Source organism: Dunckerocampus dactyliophorus, chromosome 3 (assembly GCF_027744805.1).
Source record: "Dunckerocampus dactyliophorus isolate RoL2022-P2 chromosome 3, RoL_Ddac_1.1, whole genome shotgun sequence".
Lineage (NCBI taxonomy): Eukaryota > Metazoa > Chordata > Actinopteri > Syngnathiformes > Syngnathidae > Dunckerocampus > Dunckerocampus dactyliophorus.
Window position 1 is genome coordinate 38,698,306 of NC_072821.1, and position 22,500 is coordinate 38,720,805.

The 22,500-nt window shown below is 40.5% G+C and overlaps 1 protein-coding gene across 3 annotated transcripts in view; it reads left to right on the forward strand.

Annotated features, from left to right (window-relative positions):
- Positions 1-3,321: 3,321 nt before the first annotated feature.
- Positions 3,322-22,500, forward strand: part of sv2ba (synaptic vesicle glycoprotein 2Ba) — a 27,219-nt gene continuing 8,040 nt past the window's right edge. For 2 of the 3 annotated variants that reach the window (XR_008569848.1, XM_054771399.1), the window contains exons 1-10: positions 3,322-3,448; positions 7,114-7,719; positions 13,485-13,665; positions 15,724-15,875; positions 17,451-17,584; positions 19,141-19,230; positions 20,382-20,495; positions 20,573-20,661; positions 20,732-20,896; positions 20,984-21,117. Coding sequence is in view for 2 of the 3 variants with exons in the window: in XM_054771399.1 (XP_054627374.1) it covers positions 7,242-7,719; positions 13,485-13,665; positions 15,724-15,875; positions 17,451-17,584; positions 19,141-19,230; positions 20,382-20,495; positions 20,573-20,661; positions 20,732-20,896; positions 20,984-21,117 (1,537 nt within the window). In the remaining variant the exon portion in view is untranslated. Of the gene's footprint in view, positions 3,462-7,113; positions 7,720-13,484; positions 13,666-15,723; positions 15,876-17,450; positions 17,585-19,140; positions 19,231-20,381; positions 20,496-20,572; positions 20,662-20,731; positions 20,897-20,983; positions 21,118-22,500 lie in introns of all 3 variants that reach the window. The other variant, XM_054771400.1, reaches the window with a different exon arrangement.

The following is a 22,500-nucleotide window of genomic DNA, read 5'->3' on the forward strand; positions in this document are numbered from 1 at the left end:
TCGTATCCTCGCTCGTTACAGCACATCCGGTGAGGAATTGTCATTATAAACGAATCACGTCCGGCTATGGATTTCTAACAATAAAAGTCCCATCCAACTGCGCTGCTGGCGTTTCCTTATGTTTTAGTTTTCAAATACGGCACGTGTATCTTAAAAGACGTTCTTATCTGAAAATAAACGCCAATAAAAGTTGCTTTTTTCATAATTACCATCATGTAAGAACGTCAGTCGGGATGCATTGTGGTGGTGGACAGCCACGCATTTCCACACAAATGTGCTGAAAGTAATAGATCAGAGTAATATTGTATAGTGTCCTTAAAAGTTTAAAACAATTCACAAACACGTGCCATACTGCTCAAAATATGAGGCATCCAATCCAAGTGTTTCATTGCTGTTTGACTTGTTGTTTATGCTGCTCTCTGCTGGTAGAGCACACCTCCTGCAGCGTAATCGACAATAACGCAAATAGCGCGTGCTTTGACTCCTGCTGTATAGAGGATCTTTGACGAGCGTTTTTGCAGTCGGTTGTTAAAAACAGAAGAGCGCTGCTGTGATATAGAGGATCTTTGACAGGTGTTTAGGCGATTGGTCCATAAAAAAGAGCAGGGCACTCTCGTCGCATAGAGGATCTTTGACGGTGTTTTTGCAGTAGGTGCTTAAGAGGAGCAGAGTGCTTCTTTTTACAGAGGATCTTTGACTTGTCTTTTTGCAGTAGGTCCATCCTTACAAATAGCTGAGTGCTCCTGTCATTTAGAGGATCTTTGATGACTTTGGTTCCAGGTTTTTATGAGAGAATTGAAGTAAATACTGAAATGAAAAGAATGAAAACATTTTTTGAAAGAGAATGCATGTGTGGTAGTCCTGGTTGAAAGTGGTTTCAGGTCACGTGATGGCAACTGGCACGCTAACAAAAATGCGGGCTTTCTCGCCATCATGATGACCTGCACTTCAACACATGATCAGCCAGCGATGTTAGCGCCGTTAAACGTGGTCTGAATGTTAAATTGGGGTGGGGCGTGGGGGGTCTGCAGAGGAGCAGAACATTGGCGGGACGAGCAAACAAGTGTGACACAAAGAAGTACACAGATGTCTTTGTGCAGACAACAAAAGCAGGTTTTGTAACTTCGGAGAGGATGGAAGAGATAGTGTGCACCCCCGCATCTCAACCCCCCTTAATAGACAAGAGTAAACACTCCAGATGGGACTTTCGAGATGGGGAGAAGGAGGGAGAGGAGGAGGGATATCATTAAGATGAAGTGGCTTCATTTACTTCCTCATAAGGTCAGTGCTCGGCTCCGCCCACTCAACATCCGACTGGAAAACCTCAAGACTAATGGAACTGGTTTTATTTTACATCGCTAATAATAATAATAATAATGATAATGATAACATTTATTATGACATCATTACTGTATTATAATAAAAATTAGAGTATCAATAAGTATATGATACAGTAGTATTGATATATTTATCTATATCATTATATTATTATTATCATTGCCAAATATAGGTCTTATTAAGAATCAATATAAAAAAGTCTTGCCAAGCGTTAGGAAACAGTTCCAGTGATGACCACAGGGGGGCAGTGTCTGTGCTCCTGCGGGTGCTGAGCGTGTGCTGATCCCATCAGCTGGGATTTATTGACCTTGTCGCGTGCAAACACTCACGCTACACAGCTGTCACACTAAGTCATCATGCTGTGTGTGTGTGTGTGTGTGTGTGTGTGTGCACGTCAACCAGCACAACATTAGCACACGCATAAAAGAAGTCACACTCATGCGGCCCTCACGGCAAGTCAGGTGACTTATAGACTGGCCGTCCAATCAGAGCGGGGTTGGGGATTTGCGCTGGGACACTTGATCCCGCCCACTCACCTGTTCCGCATCCCGCCTCCATTGACGAGAGGACGAGGATTAAATGTTGCAAGGGCGCTATGCCGACGTCATCCATCCGTGACAACGTTTCCTTTCCTTGTTACTATTTTACTGTTATTTAGCATTTAGGACAAACGGGGCAGTGCCCCACCTCCTCTAGCAGAGGGTGCTGTGACCAGAAAAGGCCGTTGCTTCCCCCCCTTACGTCTAAAACGCCACAAGGGATGGAATGGAGAAATGAATGTGGAGATTTTCTGCTGATTTTTGAGTGTTGCTGCCGCCTTTCCCTGTCCTTTCTCTGTATCGGCATGACATCCAAAGTCAAGATGGCGAGACAGGCAGACGGGAAGTGAGGAGTTATATGTGGGCGTGTTTTTTGTGTTGTCAGGGGGAGGGGTGGGGTGGGGGCTAAATTTAGCCAATGTCTTTGCTGCTGGGGTGGAGCTAATCCTCTTTGCGACGGAATTATCTGGCCTTGGGATTAGAGAGCTTTGCTTCTACGCAAGACATCTACTCTCTGGAATGATGGACCCCCCCAGGACTCTACCACCTCACCTCATGCAAGGGGGGGGGCACCTTGTAGGGTTGTGATATGGATATTATCATTGTTATACTTTCTGTCATATAGATGATCTTTGACCAGCCTTTTGGCAGCACATCTGTAAAAACAGCAGTGCACTCCCGTTATATAGAGGATCTTTGACTAGCGTTGACTAGCGAAAGCAGCAGAGTGCTCCTGTCACATGAAGGATCTTTGACTAACATTTTTGTAGCTGATTCCTAAAAACAGCAGAGCACTCCTGTCAAAGAGAGGATCTTTGACCAGCATTTTTTCGGTAGGTCCTTAAAAACAGCAGAGCACTCCCGTTAAATAGAGGATCTTTGACTACCATTTTTGTGGAAGGTCTTAAAAAACAGCAGAGCGATCCTGTCAAATAGAGGATCTTTGACTAACATCTTTGCGGCAGATTCCTAAAAACAGCAGAGCACTGCTGTCACATAGAGGATCTTTGCCTGGCGTTTTTGCAGTAGGTCCTAAATCAGAGAGCAGCACACTCTTGCAATATGCAGTAGAGGATCTTTGACTAGCTGTCTTCTAGAGGATCATGTTTTTGCAGTAGGTCTGATCTTTGATCAGCAAAAAAACAAAAAGAAAAAACAACCAAAATGCTTTTTGCAGCTGATCTTTAAAAACAGCAGAGCACACCTCTTGCATGCGTTTTTGCAGTAGTTTTTGTCAACGCAGCAGAGCGCTGCCGATGCCGATCAGTGTGTGTCGTGTTTCCATGACAAGCTAGCTGCGAGGTTAGCATCTAGCCGTGACCTCTGACCTCCATGTGTCCACCGCTCAGGTCGTCGCTGCTTCAACAGAGCGTAGGGAGCGTACCATTTGTCCGTGGAGGAGGGGGTGTGGGATGATCCCGGGCGAGGGTGGGGCGGGGGTGGGGGTGGGGGTTGGATCCTAATCCTTCAGGCTTGACTGCATCATCACGGACATGTTGGCTTTGGACCTTGGAAAATGCAAAATGCTCCCTGGACTTTTTTTTGCTTGATTTCATGGACGGCGCGGACAGGTAAGACCATCAGGTGTGTATATGTGTGTGTGTGTGTGTGTGTGTGTGTGTGTGTGGGCGCGTATGGGCGGGAGGGAAGAATCTACTTCCTGTCAAGCAAAGGCGCTCATGAGCCATCAAAGCCACCAGCTGAAATGCTGCAAGTTGAATATCAAATCATGACTGATGTCCACGTTGCTGCTGACGCACCTGACAGGTGAGCAGACGTCAGCCAGGATCGTCCTTTGACCTCCTGAGGTTTCGGGGGCGGCGCTGTGATTCAAGTGAATTCTTTTGCTCACACGTTGATCATCAGATTGGACTTTCACCTTCATGGAATCCTATTTCTGAAAAAGTCATTCATATTTGCCGTAAATGCAAATAAACGCGATTCGAAGTGGACCACAAACATCCCGTTTACTCGTAGGGAAGAAGCCAAATCATCCGTTCCAGGGTCAAACCGCGGCGCTAAGCGCTGCTCATGTTAAAAACGCTTGACCGGTGACAAAGCTTGAAGGAGATTTGCGTCATCTTTTAAGTGTAAAAAGAAATTGTACAAACGTTAAGACCAAAGGACATTACATTTGCTGACGGGCTACATGGTGGCGCAAGCGTAAAAAGAAGTCAAATACCATCATTTTCATTGACAACGGTGTAGTTCGATGGTGTCATATTCTTCATGATCATGCAAGTGTAAAAAGAAGATCAGCCTTAGGTCGAGCTTAAAATGCATTAAAATGCTTATTTTAATGCCAAAGGTGTTGGTGAAATAAATAAGAACACATTCAATCATTCCAAATAAATCAATAAAACAAATACAAAACAACCACGTCAATATTGAAATAAATATTAGTACACAAATAAGAATTAAATCATAAATAAAACACTTTACACTTTCATGACAAAAATGTAGGTTAAAGAAAATAGTAAAGAAAGAAAATAAATAACAAATAAAAGAAATAATGCAATAAATAATTCAATAAATTAAGGTTATAATAAAGCGCTAACTGTAATGACAAAGATGTCGTTTTAAATAATGTAATAACTAAAATAAATACATAAAAAAATAAGTAACTAAAAAAATGAAATTAATAAAAATAACTATACAATAATTACATAATAAAATGCTTACTTTAATGATACATTTGAATAAATAATAATACATTGAATAATTAAAATAAATAATTAAAATAAACAATAAAAAATAAACTGATTCCTTACATAAATAATAAACTAAGTGACAATAAATAAATACAAAATAAAATGCTTACTTTAACGATGGAGGTGTAGTTGAAATAAATGACAATACATGAAATAATCAACATTAATACATGAAAGAAACCATAAATAACATCAACAGAATCAAAGACCCAATGAAGCTAACATGCATGTTTTTGGAATGTGGGAGGAAGCCGGAGTACCCGGAGAAACGCCCCCCACGCACGGGGAGAACATGCAAACTCCACACAGAGATGCCCATGCTAACCACTCGGCCAGCGTGCGGCTAAAGAAATAACAATGAAATAATCAATAAAATGCTTCGGTGCGGTCTGTGCCAAAGTTGCGGCCCACGCATGTAATTCTATAACATCCTTAACGGTCATGCAAGTGTAAAAAGAAGTTAAGCGGTGTTAGCAGTTCACACGTTAAAAATGCTCGTTTTAACGAGTCTGCATCAGTTTAAGAGAAATTAGGAGCAAAGCGAAGCCGAGTGGATGTTACGTAAGAGCCAGATGTCGACCATCCAACCAACAAGCGACCTTCCACCCCCCCTCATGTGATCAACAATATGATAGCAGCAGGAAAAGTCACCAATGCTAACCTTTTAACACCACCGCCCTTCACTTCAGATGCCAGAAATCCAACAACGTTCTTTACCCTCCGCCTCCATCATGGTGAGGATGAGGATGAGGATGTGGATGAGGATGATGTGTGGCATCATGGGAAAAAAAGATCCGATGTTTTAATCTGGACTGAAATGCAGTGTTTGCTGCCAGGGCTGCAACATCACAAAGGAGACGTCAAAAAAAGAAAAAAGCAAGGATTTCAATCAATAAATAACTAAATCGATCACTTCAGGAATTCTATTTACTTGCATTGAAAAGAAAAAAAAGTAACGCGATGCTCACAGAACACTGAGGACAAATCCTAGAAAAAGAAAAAGAAAGAAAATATAAGAAATAAATAAACAAAATATTTCATTCAATAAATTTAAATCAAATTAAACTAATTGAAAAATCAAAATGTAATGAATGGCAATTAATGCAATGAACAACAATGAATTAATTACAATAAATTGAATGTGTCCAGCTGGCGCGTTGGGAAGAATTACACCCAAAATAAAATCACAACATTTAAAACTGAAATGTAATAAATAAAAGTACCAAAATATTTGAAAACTGACAAAATATCACATAATAAATAAATAAAATATGGAATTAAATTAATTACATAAAAAATAAATATAATAAAATACCAAGAAAAACACAGCATTTATAAATAAAACATAAGAATACAAGAAAAGACAAGAAACACGAATGTTCCCTTTTTAATGTTCCCTTTTCCAGTCACATCCATTCTCAAAATTGAGTCTAATATCTAAAGAAAGTGTGAAATTAACTTGTAGTAATCAAATGTGAGGTAGGATCAGCACCTGAAATGAGTAGGATTCAAATCAATACATTCAAAAAATGAAACATTGCAAAATAGAATAATACAGTAGACACCCCTACAACGTAAATAATCCGTTCCGAGAAACCTTTATGTTTTAGGGTTTTTATGTTATAGGAAGCGTAAAATACATGTAAATAGTCTAATCCGTTCCAAGATCTTCCCAAACTCACCCCTTTAACACTTGAAAATATTCAAAGTCCACCAATTATGGTGGGAAAATATAAGAAAACGTTAGCATAAACATAGTAGAGTAACATTCCAATATAAAATAAGGTAATAAATAAGACTACTGTAAATGAATAAAACTGAAAAACAAAAACAATCCTACCGTTCACGAGATGTCTTGATCAGGAGCGCAAGTGGAGGCAGGAAGGAGGAGGACTAGCCTGAGTCGAAACGCGACTCAGAGAGTCTAAGAGTCAGCTGGTCTCACAGACAAACGCACACGCGCTACACGATAATGCTGTGTGCTAAATGTTAATTTGTAACTTAACTTCATTGTTTACGTTAGTTTCAGGGCGACTACGAAGAGGAAGGAGGTTGAAGGGAGAAGCCTGTCTCTCACACAAACTCACGTACGTGCTGGATAAGTCAGCCAATGACATGAGAGCGTAGGCAGTGCCCCGAAAATCAGCCAATGAGATGAGAGCAGAGGCGGTGCCCCGATAATCAGCCAATGAGAGCGTGAAGCGTCAGAAGGCGTCACCAAGTGTTAGACTGAACTTGCACCGACTTGATGCTTTACGTTATACGGAATTTCTTCCGTAATACGATGCAAATACTTTACATAAATTCTTTACATTCAGTGGAATTTACGTAAAAGGAGGTTTACGTTATGCGGTTTATGTTATGTTATTTCCACCATTGTGGACAAAAAAATGTGTGTAGGTGGGGGGGGTCCTCCATGATTCCGCCTGCTCTGCTTCTTGATAATTCAACTGGTTAGAAAAAGCTGTGACCCCAATAAAGAAAGCCTCACTGACACGTTTCCTGGGCTCACGTGTGTCTTTTAGGTTCATCATGAGACTCCGTGGCGCTCCAGGAAGGTCATAGCGTGTCGTTTCTGCTGCTGAGGCCTTCAAGCTCGTCGGAGCATCGCTAACCCGCATCAGGACCGGGACGTCTTCTACAGGAGGACATCATGAACGACCCCTATCAGAACAACGTGAGCCAGCAACTGAGCGAAGGAGGCGAGTACACCTACGGCCAAGATGGCGGCACTCAGGACGGGTACCCCTACCAGACGGACTACGCCCCCCAGGACGAGGACGCCGCCAGCGACGCCACCGAGGGCGCGGATGACGACGACCAGATGTACGAGGGTGAGTACCAGGGCATCCCGCACCCAGATGAGATCAAGGAGGCCCGGCGGGCGGCTCGGCTGGAGGCCAAGAGGAAGGCCCGGCAGGCGGCCCGGGAGGAGGAAGAGGAGGACAACCTGCCCGAGCAGTACGAGAGCATCATGGAGGACTGCGGCCACGGACGCTTCCAGTGGATGCTCTTCTTGGTGCTGGGCCTGGCGCTGATGGCGGATGGCGTGGACGGCTTCGTGGTGGGCTTCGTCATGCCCAGCGCCGAGAAGGACATGTGCATCTCCAACGCTGACAAGGGCTTGCTGGGTAAGTGGCCGACGGTCGGGTTCTGGTCCAAGTGACTCCTTTCTTGGACATTTTAGCAAAACTTGCAACTTAACACACATCCTTCACTGCAGGCGTGTCCTAACTTTGTCCTCCAGCGCCGGCCTCATAGTGAAAATGAAAGGGCGATATTCAGTCAGCTAAGCTAACAAGCTACGTTCTGTAGATGTCAACATCTCAGCTGTGTCCTGCACTGGAGCTCGAACAGCAGATTATCCATGTCAGCGTCACTCTTTGCTCTTTTTCGGACTTTTTTATTCATTTTCCAAATATTTCCAATTTCTTCCCAAATAACCTTTGCTTATTTCCATCATATTTCGGCTTTGTTCCCATAAGATTACAACTTTTTTCCCCAACCTAATTTTCTTTGTTTGTTTCTGATAATATTAACACTTTTTTTCTTTTCTTTTTAAAGAATGTCTTTGCATTTAATATTTAACTCCAGGCTACTAAAATAATATTACAAGTGGATTCTGGTCAAAGTGCAACTTTTTACATCATATTTTGACTTTATTCTCGTAAAATTACTGCTGTTTTTATGCTGTTTTTTTGTTTACGTTTTCCAACTACTTGAACTTTCTTTGAGTAATTATTTTTGAGTAATTATTTATCTTTTCCCCCAAACCAACTTTATTTTGTTTACTTTGCTTTGCTTTATTGCTTTATTTTTTCTCATAATATTAGGAGTTATTTTTTCTTTCATATTTCAACAGTATGCTACTGCATTTTTTCTTCATAATATTACATTTATTCTCATTAAATTGTGACTTATTTCTTCTTAGAATACAACTTTTTTCTTCATATTTTGACTTTATTCTGGAAATATTACAGCTGTCTTTTTTCCATTTCTGCTTTTTCATTTTTCTCCATTTTCCAAGTATTTCAACTTTATTCTTGTGAATGTTTTTCTTGTAATGTTATGACTTTATTCCCATAATACTGTGACTTTACAGTATTATCATCATATTATAACTTTTCCTCAAACTAATTTTCTTCAAATGAAAACCTTATTTTGTTTTAAAAAGTATCAAGTCTTCAATAAAGTCTTTATTCTTTCATATCTCGCCTGTATGGCTTTAAAAGGACCCTCGTGATTCCCTCATAATATTACGACATTATCCTCGTAAAATGACAACTTTTTTCTCTTAACATTTTGATTTTATTCTCGTAAAATTACAGCCGATTTTTCAACTTTTTGTAGTAGTTTACTTGATAAATGACATTTTTAGACTGTGGTGTGCAAAGAACCTGGTTTACACCCCCGGTTGAGCCCGTCCAAAGCAACCTACGTCATTCGTTCGTTCACTCGTTTGCTCCTTTGCTGCTTAGTTCGTTCGTCATTCGTCTGTCAAGCCAATGGAGATAAGAAATGGAGGTACGGCCTAGACGGGTACACCATCAGTGCCGCTGGGAGTCTCACAATGGGACTCTTGTGTCGTGTACAGTGTGTTCAGAGATCCAGAATCAGAATCAGAAATCAGAAATAACGTCTGCTTGCAACAGCCTATGAAGGACTCTCACCTCGTTCCTCCGGCCAGCCAACGTGGCAGCGCGTGCATCATTCCGTCCTAACAACAGGCTCCAGGGATGCGCCAGTGTGAGAGAGTGCTGATAGGGTTGTGTGTGTGTGTGCTCGGGGGGCTAATATGGAGCATGTTCCAGCAGTTGGAGGAGCGGCGGCCCGCGGCGGCCCGGTGCTGTGCGCTCAGATGCGGCGAAAATGAGATGGCAGCATCTGTTTGCACAAATCTGGAGGGGTGGGCTGAGAACATGAAGCAGATCTGCGGAATGATCCGCTTTGATTCACGCTCATGATCCTCACACGGGGACACAGGTGGACTCTGGAATCGCTGAGACACTGGTGGATCTTGGGCTTTATTCTTCGCCTTGTTCTTGAGCTCATTGCCAGGAGATTGATGGTCGATGATGTCGATTCTTCTTAGGCTGGACCCAGGAAGCCTTTAAGGACAATCCAATCAAATGTGGTCAAAACTGAATCGTCCATTCGTTGACTTTGTGCTCTGAAGCTTTTGCTTCTTCATCACTTTGACCCATTTTTTTGTTAGCTAATTTGCTGTTTATTTGTTTGCTCGTTCTTCCATTTGATTCCCGTGCTGCTACGTTCGTGCCCATGTTCGCTCCTGAGCGCGTGAATTCCTTCCTCACTTCACTCGTTCATCGGATCCTTTGCTGTTCGTCCCTTCGTACGTTTGTCTGTTCGTTCTTCCATTTGTTTGCTCGCTTGTTCGTCAGCTCGTTCTTCTTCTTAGCTCGTTCGTTCCTCGTCATTTGGTCCCTTAGTCGGTCTGTTTGTTCGTTCTTCTATCGTTTGTTCACTTGTTCCTTTGCTGGTTTGTTCCTCAGCTTGTCCGTTCCTTTCCCCACGTTGCTCGTTTCCTTCATTCCTTTGTTCAGTTTTTTGTCAGTTTGTTTGCTCGCTCGTTTACAAGCTCGTTCCGTTTTATGCTCGTTCATGTCTTTCCCACTTCATCGGCAGTTGGTCTGTTCGTTTGTTCCTTCTAGCATTTGTTTGCTCCCCAAGGTGAAGTTACAGTCATGTTATTTACGTTACATGAAGAAAATAAGGGTTAGCTGGCTGTGCAGGTGATGCAAGCGCAACTGGACACGGCCTGAACCCGCTGGAGCTACGTGGCTCCAGGCCACATGGACAAACATTACAGAAGAACTGACGTCCCATGAAAATACCAAACTGCTATTAGTGGTGTCTGTTTTCGCTGTGGGCAGATGTGTAGTGTAGTGGTTCACATAGCTGACACATGTGCATCAGGTATAGGTTGGATTCCGACGCACGGAGCACATTTTCTAACGTTCTTTCCCACGACCGAGTGCACGCCACAGCTCAGCATGTCCACTTTTACGGGGGGCGTTACGGGGGCGGCCGCTTTGGCGTGTGGAGCGTCGTAGCATTTGGACGCTCCACTAATCCACGGGGAAGGTGCACACTATGGCTCCATGTGCCGCTAAGCTGCTTAGGCCCGCTGTAATTAGGGCTGCGTAGTAAAACACAGAGCAGGCGGGGCGGACGGGCGGACGGGCGGGGCAAAGGTCTGGAGAGGACGCTCATTGGCATGATGGCTTTTATCACGGCCAACTGTCGGGCGCTGTTCGGGGCTGAGATGGCCGACTTTGAACGCGTGCCGACCGCGTGCTGCGACCGCAGCCGCACACCACGCTGATTCCCAAAGCGTGCGAGACGGCCATTAACAAACGCTAACAGCCACAAAACACATTTGCCACCACCGCCAGGGGCCCAACTTCAGTATTTTCACCTCCAAATGACTCTGACCTTTATTTCCCGCTCACATTTGTGCAAATGTCGCCGCTGTTCACGTTCACGCATGAATATTCAGCATTCTTCATCAAGTCACATGGTCGCAAACTAAATGGGCATTTTTGCAACCATCTGCTGTCATACAAGGCTAAAGGGTGCCCCCTTGTGGACATCAAATGTATTGCACACTCCAGCCGGTGACACTCACAAGCCACAACATTAGGAACAGGAAGTTCTCCCCTTGCAAAGATAATACTATTTTTTATTTTATTTTTTATTTATTATATGTATTTATTTATTTGATTTATTTTTTAAAAATGAACAATATAATAAAATATAGAAATATAAGAAAGTATAATCAAATATTACTAATGAGTTTGAGTAAGTTTCTAATATATTTCAATATTAATTATTAATAGATATTATTATTGTTTAAATATTATTGTTATTCTATGTGCATATTATTAATATGTATAATATATTCATATATAATCATTTAATTACATATAGATAAATCCACATTATGATTACTTACAATAGTAAGGGCGTGATGGTAGTATATGTACTGTGTAGGTGCGATACAGTATATACAGTAGATAATATATGTGATATCATGTACCGTGTAGGTGCGATACAGTATATACAGTAGATAATAGATGTGATATCATGTACCGTGTAGGTACGATACAGTATATACAGTAGATAATAGATGTGATATCATGTACCGTGTAGGTGCGATACAGTATATACAGTAGATACTATATGTGATATCACGTACCGTGTAGGTGCGATACAGTATATACAGTATTTAATAGATGTGATATCACGTACCGTGTAGGTGCGATACAGTATATACAGTAGATAATATATGTGATATCATGTACCGTGTAGGTACGATACAGTATATACAGTAGATAATAGATGTGATATCATGTACCGTGTAGGTGCGATACAGTATATACAGTATTTAATAGATGTGATATCATGTACCGTGTAGGTGCGATACAGTATGTACAGTAGATAATAGATGTGATATCATGTACCGTGTAGGTACGATACAGTATATACAGTAGATAATAGATGTGATATCATGTACCGTGTAGGTACGATACAGTATATACAGTAGATAATAGATGTGATATCATGTACCGTGTAGGTGCGATACAGTACATACAGTATTTAATAGCTGTGATATCATGTACCGTGTAGGTGCGATACAGTACATACAGAATTTAATAGATGTGATATCATGTACCGTGTAGGTGCGATACAGTATATACAGTAGATAATAGATGTGATATCATGTACCGTGTAGGTGCGATACAGTATATACAGTAGATAATAGATGTGATATCATGTACCGTGTAGGTGCGATACAGTATATACAGTAGATACTATATGTGATATCACGTACCGTGTAGGTGCGATACAGTATATACAGTATTTAATAGATGTGATATCACGTACCGTGTAGGTGCGATACAGTATATACAGTAGATAATATATGTGATATCATGTACCGTGTAGGTACGATACAGTATATACAGTAGATAATAGATGTGATATCATGTACCGTGTAGGTGCGATACAGTATATACAGTATTTAATAGATGTGATATCATGTACCGTGTAGGTGCGATACAGTATATACAGTAGATAATAGATGTGATATCATGTACCGTGTAGGTACGATACAGTATATACAGTAGATAATAGATGTGATATCATGTACCGTGTAGGTACGATACAGTATATACAGTAGATAATAGATGTGATATCATGTACCGTGTAGGTGCGATACAGTATATACAGTATTTAATAGCTGTGATATCATGTACCGTGTAGGTGCGATACAGTATATACAGTATTTAATAGATGTGATATCATGTACCGTGTAGGTGCGATACAGTATATACAGTAGATAATAGATGTGATATCATGTACCGTGTAGGTGCGATACAGTATATACAGTATTTAATAGCTGTGATATCATGTACCGTGTAGGTGCGATACAGTATATACAGTATTTAATAGCTGTGATATCATGTACCGTGTAGGTGCGATACAGTATATACAGTAGATACTATATGTGATATCATGTACCGTGTAGGTGCGATACAGTATATACAGTAGATACTATATGTGATATCATGTACCGTGTAGGTGCGATACAGTATATACAGTATTTAATAGCTGTGATATCATGTACCGTGTAGGTGTGATACAGTATATACAGTATTTAATAGATGTGATATCATGTACCGTGTAGGTGTGATACAGTATATACAGTAGATACTATATGTGATATCATGTACCGTGTAGGTGTGATACAGCATATACAGTAGATACTATATGTGATATCATGTACTGTGTAAGTGTGATACAGCATATACAGTAGATACTAGATGTGATATCATGTGAGAGAAACACAGAAGAGTACTTGCTTTGTCGTCAGGCCTGCTGGTGTACGTGGCCATGATGGTGGGCGCCTTCGTGTGGGGGGGTCTGTGCGACAAGATGGGCCGCAGGAAGTGCCTGATCTACGTCCTGAGCATCGACCTGGTCTTCTCCTTCCTGTCGTGCTTCGCTCAGGGCTACGGCTTCTTCGTCTTCTTCAGGTTCTGCTCCGGCTTCGGGTGAGAGAAGAGATTTACATTTCATTTCCCCTTTTTGGCAGCTTTTTGCCTGACCTTTGGCGTCAGTAATGCCTGGGCTTGTGTTCTAGTTCTCCATTTGCAAGGGGGGGCTTGTTTGTGCAGCACAAGAGGAGCCCTGACATTTGATTTGGATGAATAATGAGAAGCGCATGCATCCATTCATCCACATTGGGGTCTTTACCGCAGAGCGGCCACAAATCAACACACCTTTCTTTTAGAAACATATGAAGCCTGTCGCCCGAAGTCAGCTGGGATAGGCTCCAGCATGCCCCCGCGACCCTAATGAGGATGAAGCGGTATAGAAAATGGATGGATGGATGAAACATGTGACTTTTCTTTTCCTATATGGTTCAGGCAGCTTTGGAATATTAACTGTTAACCTTTTCCATGTCGAGTGGAGCACAATATCAACTCAAAATAAATACTATCATGTAGTTGTTTGCATGTGGAGATGACCACAACGTACCCCTCGGGGCATTTTCTGAATTTTTTTTTTCATGCAGTCTAAGATAGCGAAGCCAAATTTGTATAATTAAATCAAATGAAAGCACTTTTACCCAGAAAAATTCATGTCAAGTCAAATACCGTATTGACCCGAATATAAAACGATGATGGGCCGCACGGTGGTCGAGTGGTTAGCATGTTGGCCAACACAGGAACAGTCTGGAGATGGGAAGACCTGGGTTGGATTCTCCCTTGGGCATTTCTGTGTGGAGTTTGCATGTTCTCCCCGTGTGTGTGTGTGTGTGTGTGTGTGTGTGTGTGTGGGGGGGGGTTCTGGGTACTCCGGTTTCCTCCCACATTCCAAAAACATGCATGTTAGCTTCATTGGAGAGTCTAAATGGTCCATAGGTATGAATGGGAGTGTTTGTCTATATGTGCCCTGCCATTGGCTGGACCCCGCCTGTTGCCCCAAGTCAGCTGGGATAGGCTCCAGCATACCCCCCCCCACCCTCATGAGGAGAAGCGGCATAGAAAATGGATGGATGGATAAAACGATGATGAATATGAGACGGGAGGGCCCAAATGGTTTTCACCGTGGGCCGTAGATATGCTAAAAGGTTAGAAATATTTCAAGAAAAAAAACTGTGTTATACTGTAGGTGACAAAGCATATTGTTGTTATTAGTAGAAGTAGTAGTATTATTATTAGAAGTAGTAGTCGCAGTATTAGTAGAAGTAGTAGTATTATTAGTAGAAGTAGTAGTAGTATTATTAGTAGAAGTAGTAGTAGTAGTAGTATTAGTAGAAGTAGTAGTATTATTAGTAGAAGTAGTAGTAGTATTATTAGTAGAAGTAGTAGTAGCATTATTACAGTAGTAGAAGTAGTAGTAGTATTATTAGTAGAAGTAGTAGTAGCATTATTACAGTAGTAGAAGTAGTAGTAGTATTATTAGTAGAAGTAGTAGTATTATTAAAATTCTTTTTTCAACTTTTGCTCGGGTTTTAGGCATTAGGGTTCTTTCTTCTTAAATTTTATTTTTAGAATGTGCCGGGGGCCAATGCGGCCCCCCCGCCGCACTTCAGGCACCCCTGACATAAGACAACCCCGCTTTTTCAAGATTAAAAAAAAATATTTCCAAGACAAAATAAATCCTTTTTAAAACATGTTTTTAATCAAATCATATTTTATTCACCATATTTATTGATCACATTACTATCACACATTATTATTAATAAAACTCTCTAACCCCTGAATATAAGAGACCAAAGGATTTTAAAAGATATTTTTATTTTTATTTTTATTTTTATTTCTATTTCTAGCATTTGAACATGTTCTCATAGTAAACAAATAGAGAAAAGAAGCGTACAAGACAATGAAATCAAAGTGAAACTACGCAGCCTTTGAAGACACTAATGGGGAGGGAACAGGAAGGGGGTTAAAGCGGGTCACCTGGTGGCCTTTTCTAGGCATTACGTGAGTTAATGCGTGTCAACAAAAGGCCAAAGCAAAAGCGAAGCACACACGTGGAGTGAGCTCACGTCTTACCTGATGGATAACAACGACGACGAAGACGGTTTTCATCTTGTGTTGCAGGATCGGCGGCTCCATCCCCATCGTGTACACCTACTTCACAGAGTTCCTGCAGATGGACAAACGTGGCGAACATCTGAGCTGGCTCTGCATGTTCTGGATGCTGGGGGGGCTGTACGCCTCCTTCACTGCCTGGGGAATCATCCCGCACTACGGTTGGTAACACACACACACAAGGTCGATCCACGTATACTCTTCAGGGTTAGAGACGAGCTGGAGCCTATCCCAGCTCACAACCAAAAGACAATTCCATTTTCCTAATTTAGCATACATGTAAACATTTTGTAATCGGCGATAATTTAGTCTTGGATGAATCGAGCGTACGTGTTTTCTTAACATTCCAAGACAATCCACCTTCAATAAAGCCAACGTACGTTATTTCGTAAACATCTGCGCTCACTTAGTCTTTGATCAAGCTAACATGTTTTTGTTGAGTTCATTTGGCCTTTGATGACGCCAGTGTACGTGTTTTCTTCACCATTGTAGACATTTCGGTTTTCAATAAACCTCACGTACAGTTTTGAAACCACTGAAGCCAATTTAGAACGTTCAATAAAGCTAACGTATGTGTTTTCGTAAACAATGGTAGACATTTCAGTCTTCAATAAACAGAATGTACGTTTTTGTAACCATTGAAGTCAACATAGAATGTTCAATGAACCGAAAGTACCTACAGTATTTTCTTAACAATCATAGTCTTTGATAAACCTCATGTGTCTTTTTGTAAACATCTGCTATAATTTCGTGTTTGATGAAGCTGACATCGGTGTCTTCTTCACCATCGTAGTTAATGTTTGTTTTTGTAACCATTGAAGCCAACTTAGAATGTTCGGTAAAGCTAACGTATGTGTTTTCGTAAACGATCGTAGACATGTTAGTCTTCCGTACACCGGATGTAAGTTTGTATGAGGTAATTTAGCGGATGATGAAGCTAACCTACGTGTTTTCTTAAAGCATCTTAGTCATTTTAGTCTTCAATAAACCCAACGTACGTTTTTGTAACCACTGAAGTCAATTCAGAATGTTCGCTGAACCGTACCTACGTGTTTTCTTAACAGCCATAGTCTGCACTAAACCTAACGTACAGTACATCTTTTTGTAACCATCTGAGGTAGTTTAGTCTTTGATGAAGTTGACGTATGTGTATATAAAATGATTTCTCTTGGAGATGAATAAACGCAACGTATGCTTTTGTGACCACCAAAGTCAATTTAGAATGTCGGATGAAGCGAACGTCGATGTTTTCGGAAACAATGGTAGACATTTTAGTGTTCAATAAATGGAACATACGTCTTTTGGTAGAAGTCTGAGACCATTTAGTGTTAAGCTAACGTACAGTATGTGTTTTCTTCACCAGCGTAGATGTTTTAGTCTTTGGTGAACACCACCTATGAAATTTGATGAAGATTATGTAAGAAGAAAGTGGAAATATTTGGAAGATAGAAAAAAAAACTACGTTTGCACAAACAGTATGTTTTCTCACCTGTACGACGAAGCAGAGATGCAGTTTTTTTCTTGAAATACAGAATCTACGGTGCGTATAACTTCTTAGCAGATCAGAATATCAAAGTGGCAAAGTCGCATCCGTTCACTTTTCACTATGTGGCCCTCGCTGGACACCCCTGCTCTACATTATATGTAAAACATTGCAAAGAACCTTACCTACATAGATGTGAACACAAAACCTTGTCTGCCCTTTTTGTCGAACTCTCCTGGACTCAACTCTTCAGGTTGGGGCTTTGCCATCGGCACGGAGTTCCAGATGCACAGCTGGAGGCTCTTCATCCTGGTGTGTCTCCTTCCCGCTATGGCCGCGCTCGTCGGCGTCGTCTTCATGCCGGAAAGTCCTCGGTTCCTCCTGGAGGTCAGACACTGAAAGCATTCATTCATCTAAGTCTTCATGAGCCCGTCACGTATCTCGTCTTTAGTTGTGTCTGTCGCCCGCCGTTACTTATTACTGCTACTACTTAGGACTTCCATCGAGTCATGGTTGGTCAAAGCAACATCCCCTCGCGATGCCAAGGTAGCGAAGGCTTGCTAGGCCGTCACCGGAACACCACACCCCCACGGCGGGGCTCATGCAGGACTTTGTCAGGCCTCTAACCACATGTGGTATTGGATTTGTGTGTGACAAATGCAAACACTCTTACACAACTGCATACCTGGCTGCACCCAGGGCCATCAAAACAGACAACTACACTTACTTTTCTTGTACATGGTAAAAATGAAATGAAATGAAAATGATCAAATGATAATAATATGTGGGGGTTTTGTTGCAAACTATACAATACGGTTCCAAGGTTTTGACACAGTTATCAATGCTATTGAATGAGAACGTGTCTCTAAACTTTTGACCAACACACAATATGACACACAAATTTGGAAAAATGACATTTTGGCACCAACAAAATACAGTATATACAGTTTATCACAGTTAATTGGTTCCAGACCTGCCTGTGATAAGTGAAGGTCCACAGGGTAGGAAGCCTTATGTAGAAATGGAATCTTTTCATAGTTAGAGCATAGAAAACCACAGCATAGCATTGAACCTAACCTAACACCCCATAGTCACCTTTACACTCCTATTACCCAATATAGTAGATATAATCGGAGAAAATAATATATATTCGGCAAAAATAATCTGTTTATTACCTTCTAAATACGGGTTTTAACATTGTTAGAGCCCTCTAGACCCGAAATAACACCCCTATAGTCACCTTTACACTACCCAATACAGTGATGAGACATATGAAACATAATACAAATGAGACACAACATGTCCAACATTACGGACACCTAGTGACCAGTGTGGAATACTACATATCATCACAATGTCTTTGAATGCATCTTCTGAATGCCTTATATTTGTATGGGACTTCATTTAGACATTTTTATGCTTGAAAATGCTTCATTTAGGCAGAAAAATACCTAACATTTGCGTAAATATACATCTCTTTTGATGAATAATAGGCTGTATTCAAGTGTGAAACAGCATTGTTTATTGATTCACATCATTTTGAAAAACTGTGATAGAGTGAAGCCACAAAATTGGAGTGGTGAGGGATGACTGTATGTTGGTGGAAATCAACTTTGGGGGCAAAATGACACACTGCCACACAAGAAAGCATTGTTTGGCACTATTTTTGGGTCATTTTGGTACAGATGGTCCCATTTTGCTGTTTCCATAGGCATAAAAATCATGCAAGATTTACTAAAGCCAAAGCAGATTCCAAACACGTCAAGGTTTATAGGGAGTCTTGGTAACATACATGACTAGTAATGGTTGTTTAGTATGACTTAACAAATCATTAATAACCAGTTTGTAAACCATGAATAAGGGCGCGAGTGGTTCAAACGTTACATCAATGATAAAAATAGATGACAATATTGTAAAAACATGCAATGTTTCCATTTTTTAAGAGCGCTCGACACGACGAGGCGTGGATGATCCTGCGTCAAGTCCACGACACCAACTGGAAGGCCAAAGGCGAGCCGGAAAGGGTCTTCACTGTGAGTTCAATGAAATGAAAAATCATCAACAATTGTCTGGGCGTGATTTTGCTGCCGCTTGAAATTTCACACTCCAAAATGCGTAAAAAAAATAAATCCAAAACGTGTGAAAGCCGAGGCAACTTTTCCCATAAAAATGATGTAAATCCAATTAATCACAGAGTGTCCAACGTGCGGCCTGGGGGCCATTAATAAAAGTTTAAAAAACAAGAAAAAATCATAAAACAACTGCAAAAAACAACAGCAGTCATTTGGTAGCCTGTGGCATTTTTTTAATTGACGCTCTAAAAAAAACACAAATTAAATTAAATTTAAAAAACTAAACAAGAAAACTAAATAAAACAGAAAAATGGGGAAAAAACAGTCATTTTACGAGCATAAAATGATAATATTAAAATAAAAAAGTGTTGTAATCTTATGAGAAAAGTCAGAATATTCTGAAGATGTTTTTTTATTTCAGAAGCATAAAGTTGAAATATTCAGGAAAAATACTTTTTTTTAAAAGTTGTAATATGACGAGACTCAAGCAAAACAAACAAAGTTAACAATTTTGGAAAACTAGGTTGGGAAAAAGTTTGAATAGTAAGAAAATAAAGCCAAAATATTGTGGGACTAACGTCATAATATTCTGGGGAAAAAAACGATGAGAAAAATGGGGAAAAGGGAGAGTAATTTGGTGGCTTGTGGCTTTTTTTATACGACCTCTTGAAAAAAAATCTATAAAAATTCTAAAAAAAAGAAGTAATTAAATTTAAAAAAGAAAAAGAAATGGGAAAAAGAATATAATGAATAATAATTTTACAAGCATAAAGTCATCAAATGAAGAGAAAAGAGTTCAGTTGTAATCTCAAGAGAAAACATTTCAGAAGCATAAAGTTGAAAGACTTACAAGAAAAGTTGTAATATGATGACAATCAAGCGAAACAAAGAATACAGTTGCAGTTTTTGGAAAACTGGGTTGGGAAGAAGTTACAGTAGTCTGAAAATAACGTATAAATCATATTTACACAAAAAACATGAACACCAGGTTTGACAGTTGATTCTTTACCTTTATTCATGATTTGGAGTGCATTAAAAAGCATACAGTAAGTGGAAATGTAGCAGCTTTTAAAGCGCATGCAGAGCGACATAAAGCTGCTGTTGCGACGCAGGTGACCAACATCAAGACGCCGCAGACGCAGGAGGACGAGTTCATCGAGATCCAGAGCGACACGGGCACCGCCTTCCAGCGCTGGACCGTCAGACACCTGACCATGCTGCAGCAGGTCGCCACACGCAACACCTCCACCTTGCGACGATTCGCTCGAACCCTCGCCTCACACGTTGTTGGCTTCCTGTTTAGGTGATGGCGAACGTGATGTCGCTGTCGGCGGCGGAGCTGCGACTCCAGGGCCTCTTCCTGGTCATCGTCTGGTTCTGTTTGGCTTTCAGGTACTCGACTAAGAGCTCATGGGAGCTCGTTTGTTCCAAACGTCCCAACACATTTGTTTGCCTGTCTTAGCTACCACGGACTAGGAGTTTGGTTTCCTGACATGATCAAGTACATGCAGTACGAGGAGTACGAGTCCAAAGTACGAGTTTTCCATCGAGAACGCGTGGAACGTTTCCACTTCAACTTCTCGCTGGTCAACCAGGTGCACCGCGAGGGCGAGTACATTCACGACAAGTACGTCACCAAACCTTCACTCGTTGCGTTCACTTTCAGGACGGAACGGCAATCAAGCGTTTTCTGGCGTGCCCCGCTTTTTCTTAGGTTTGAAAACATCGAGATTAAGTCTGTGAAGTTTGAGGAGTCTTTGTTTGAGAACTGCTACTTTGAAGACATCAAGTCCACCAACACCTTCTTCGAGAACTGCACCATCAAAAACACCGTCTTCTACAACACAGGTACAGTACACGCCCCCTTTGTCAGCATGATTATTATTATCAGTCAGCACTGCACCTCAGCCAGGGGCGTCCAAACCTTTTCCAGCGAGGGCCACAAAGTCAAAAAACCTTGATACTTTGTAAATACGCTGAGAAGTTATTTGGATGTTCAAGAACAAACTCCATCTCAGCCTCGTCTTATATTTTTATTTGTTTAACTTTCTTCTTCAGTAATCTTCATGAATGTTCTTCTGGTAATGCTAGCACTTTGTTCTCAGAATCGTGTGACTTTATTCACGTATTAGAACATTTTTCCCAAACTAATTTCCCCCAAAAATGACAACTCTTTTTTGTTTGATTCTTGCCATATTACGTTTTTCTTTAATATTTCAACTAAAATTACATAATTTTTCCTCATAATATTACAAGTTTCCATCCATCCATCCATTTTCTATACCGCTTCTCCTCTTTAGGGTCGCGGGGGCATGCTGGAGCCTATCCCAGCTCACTTCGGGCGTATTACAAGTTTATTGTCATAAAATTACAGCTATGTTTTTCAAAATTTCCATTTCTGCTGTTGTTGTTTTTTCCAAATATTTCGTAATTATGACTTTATTCCCATAATATTTTGACTTTATTCTCACAACATTATAGCTTTTTTCCGCAACCTAATTTTCCCAAAAATTACAACTTTATTCGTTGTTTTGTTTGTTTTTCAGAATATTATGACTTTCAAAAAAATAACATATTTCTATTTCAACTTTATGCTAGCAAAATGACGTCATTTTTCCTTGTAATATTACGTTATTCTGGTAAAATTAAGAATATTCGTTGTTAAATTACAACTTATTTCTCTGAATATTTTGACTTTATTCTTGCAAAATTACTGCTGATTTTTCCATTTTTTGCTGTTGTTGCTAGTTTTGCTGTTGAATGATATTTTTCGACTGTGCCATGGGTTGTTTTGTACATCCCTGACCTAAACGCTTTCAATTTCATGGAAATAATATTATAATAAACGGTACTGTATATGCATTTAATATGATACCTTTTTCACGTGAATGAAAGTAAGAAGCATTTTAGCCAATCAGACGCACATAGAATGTCATTTCCAGGACAAAGCATGTTAGAGGTAATGCTTAATGAATAAAAAAGAATGTGGACTGCTAGTGAAATTGAGTACACTTAAACATTCCAAAGTAGAATATGAATAGAACAATAAACAAGACATGGTGACTTCGCATCTTGTAGGGAGATAATGTCTCACAAAATTTATCTTGGTTCAGGTTTTTGTCGATATCATAGAAGAAAAAGTATGAAAATAAACATCAACCTGTCAAAAGTTTTGGCACACTTGCCAATGCTATTGCATGACAGCGTGTCTCTAAACTTTTGACTAACACA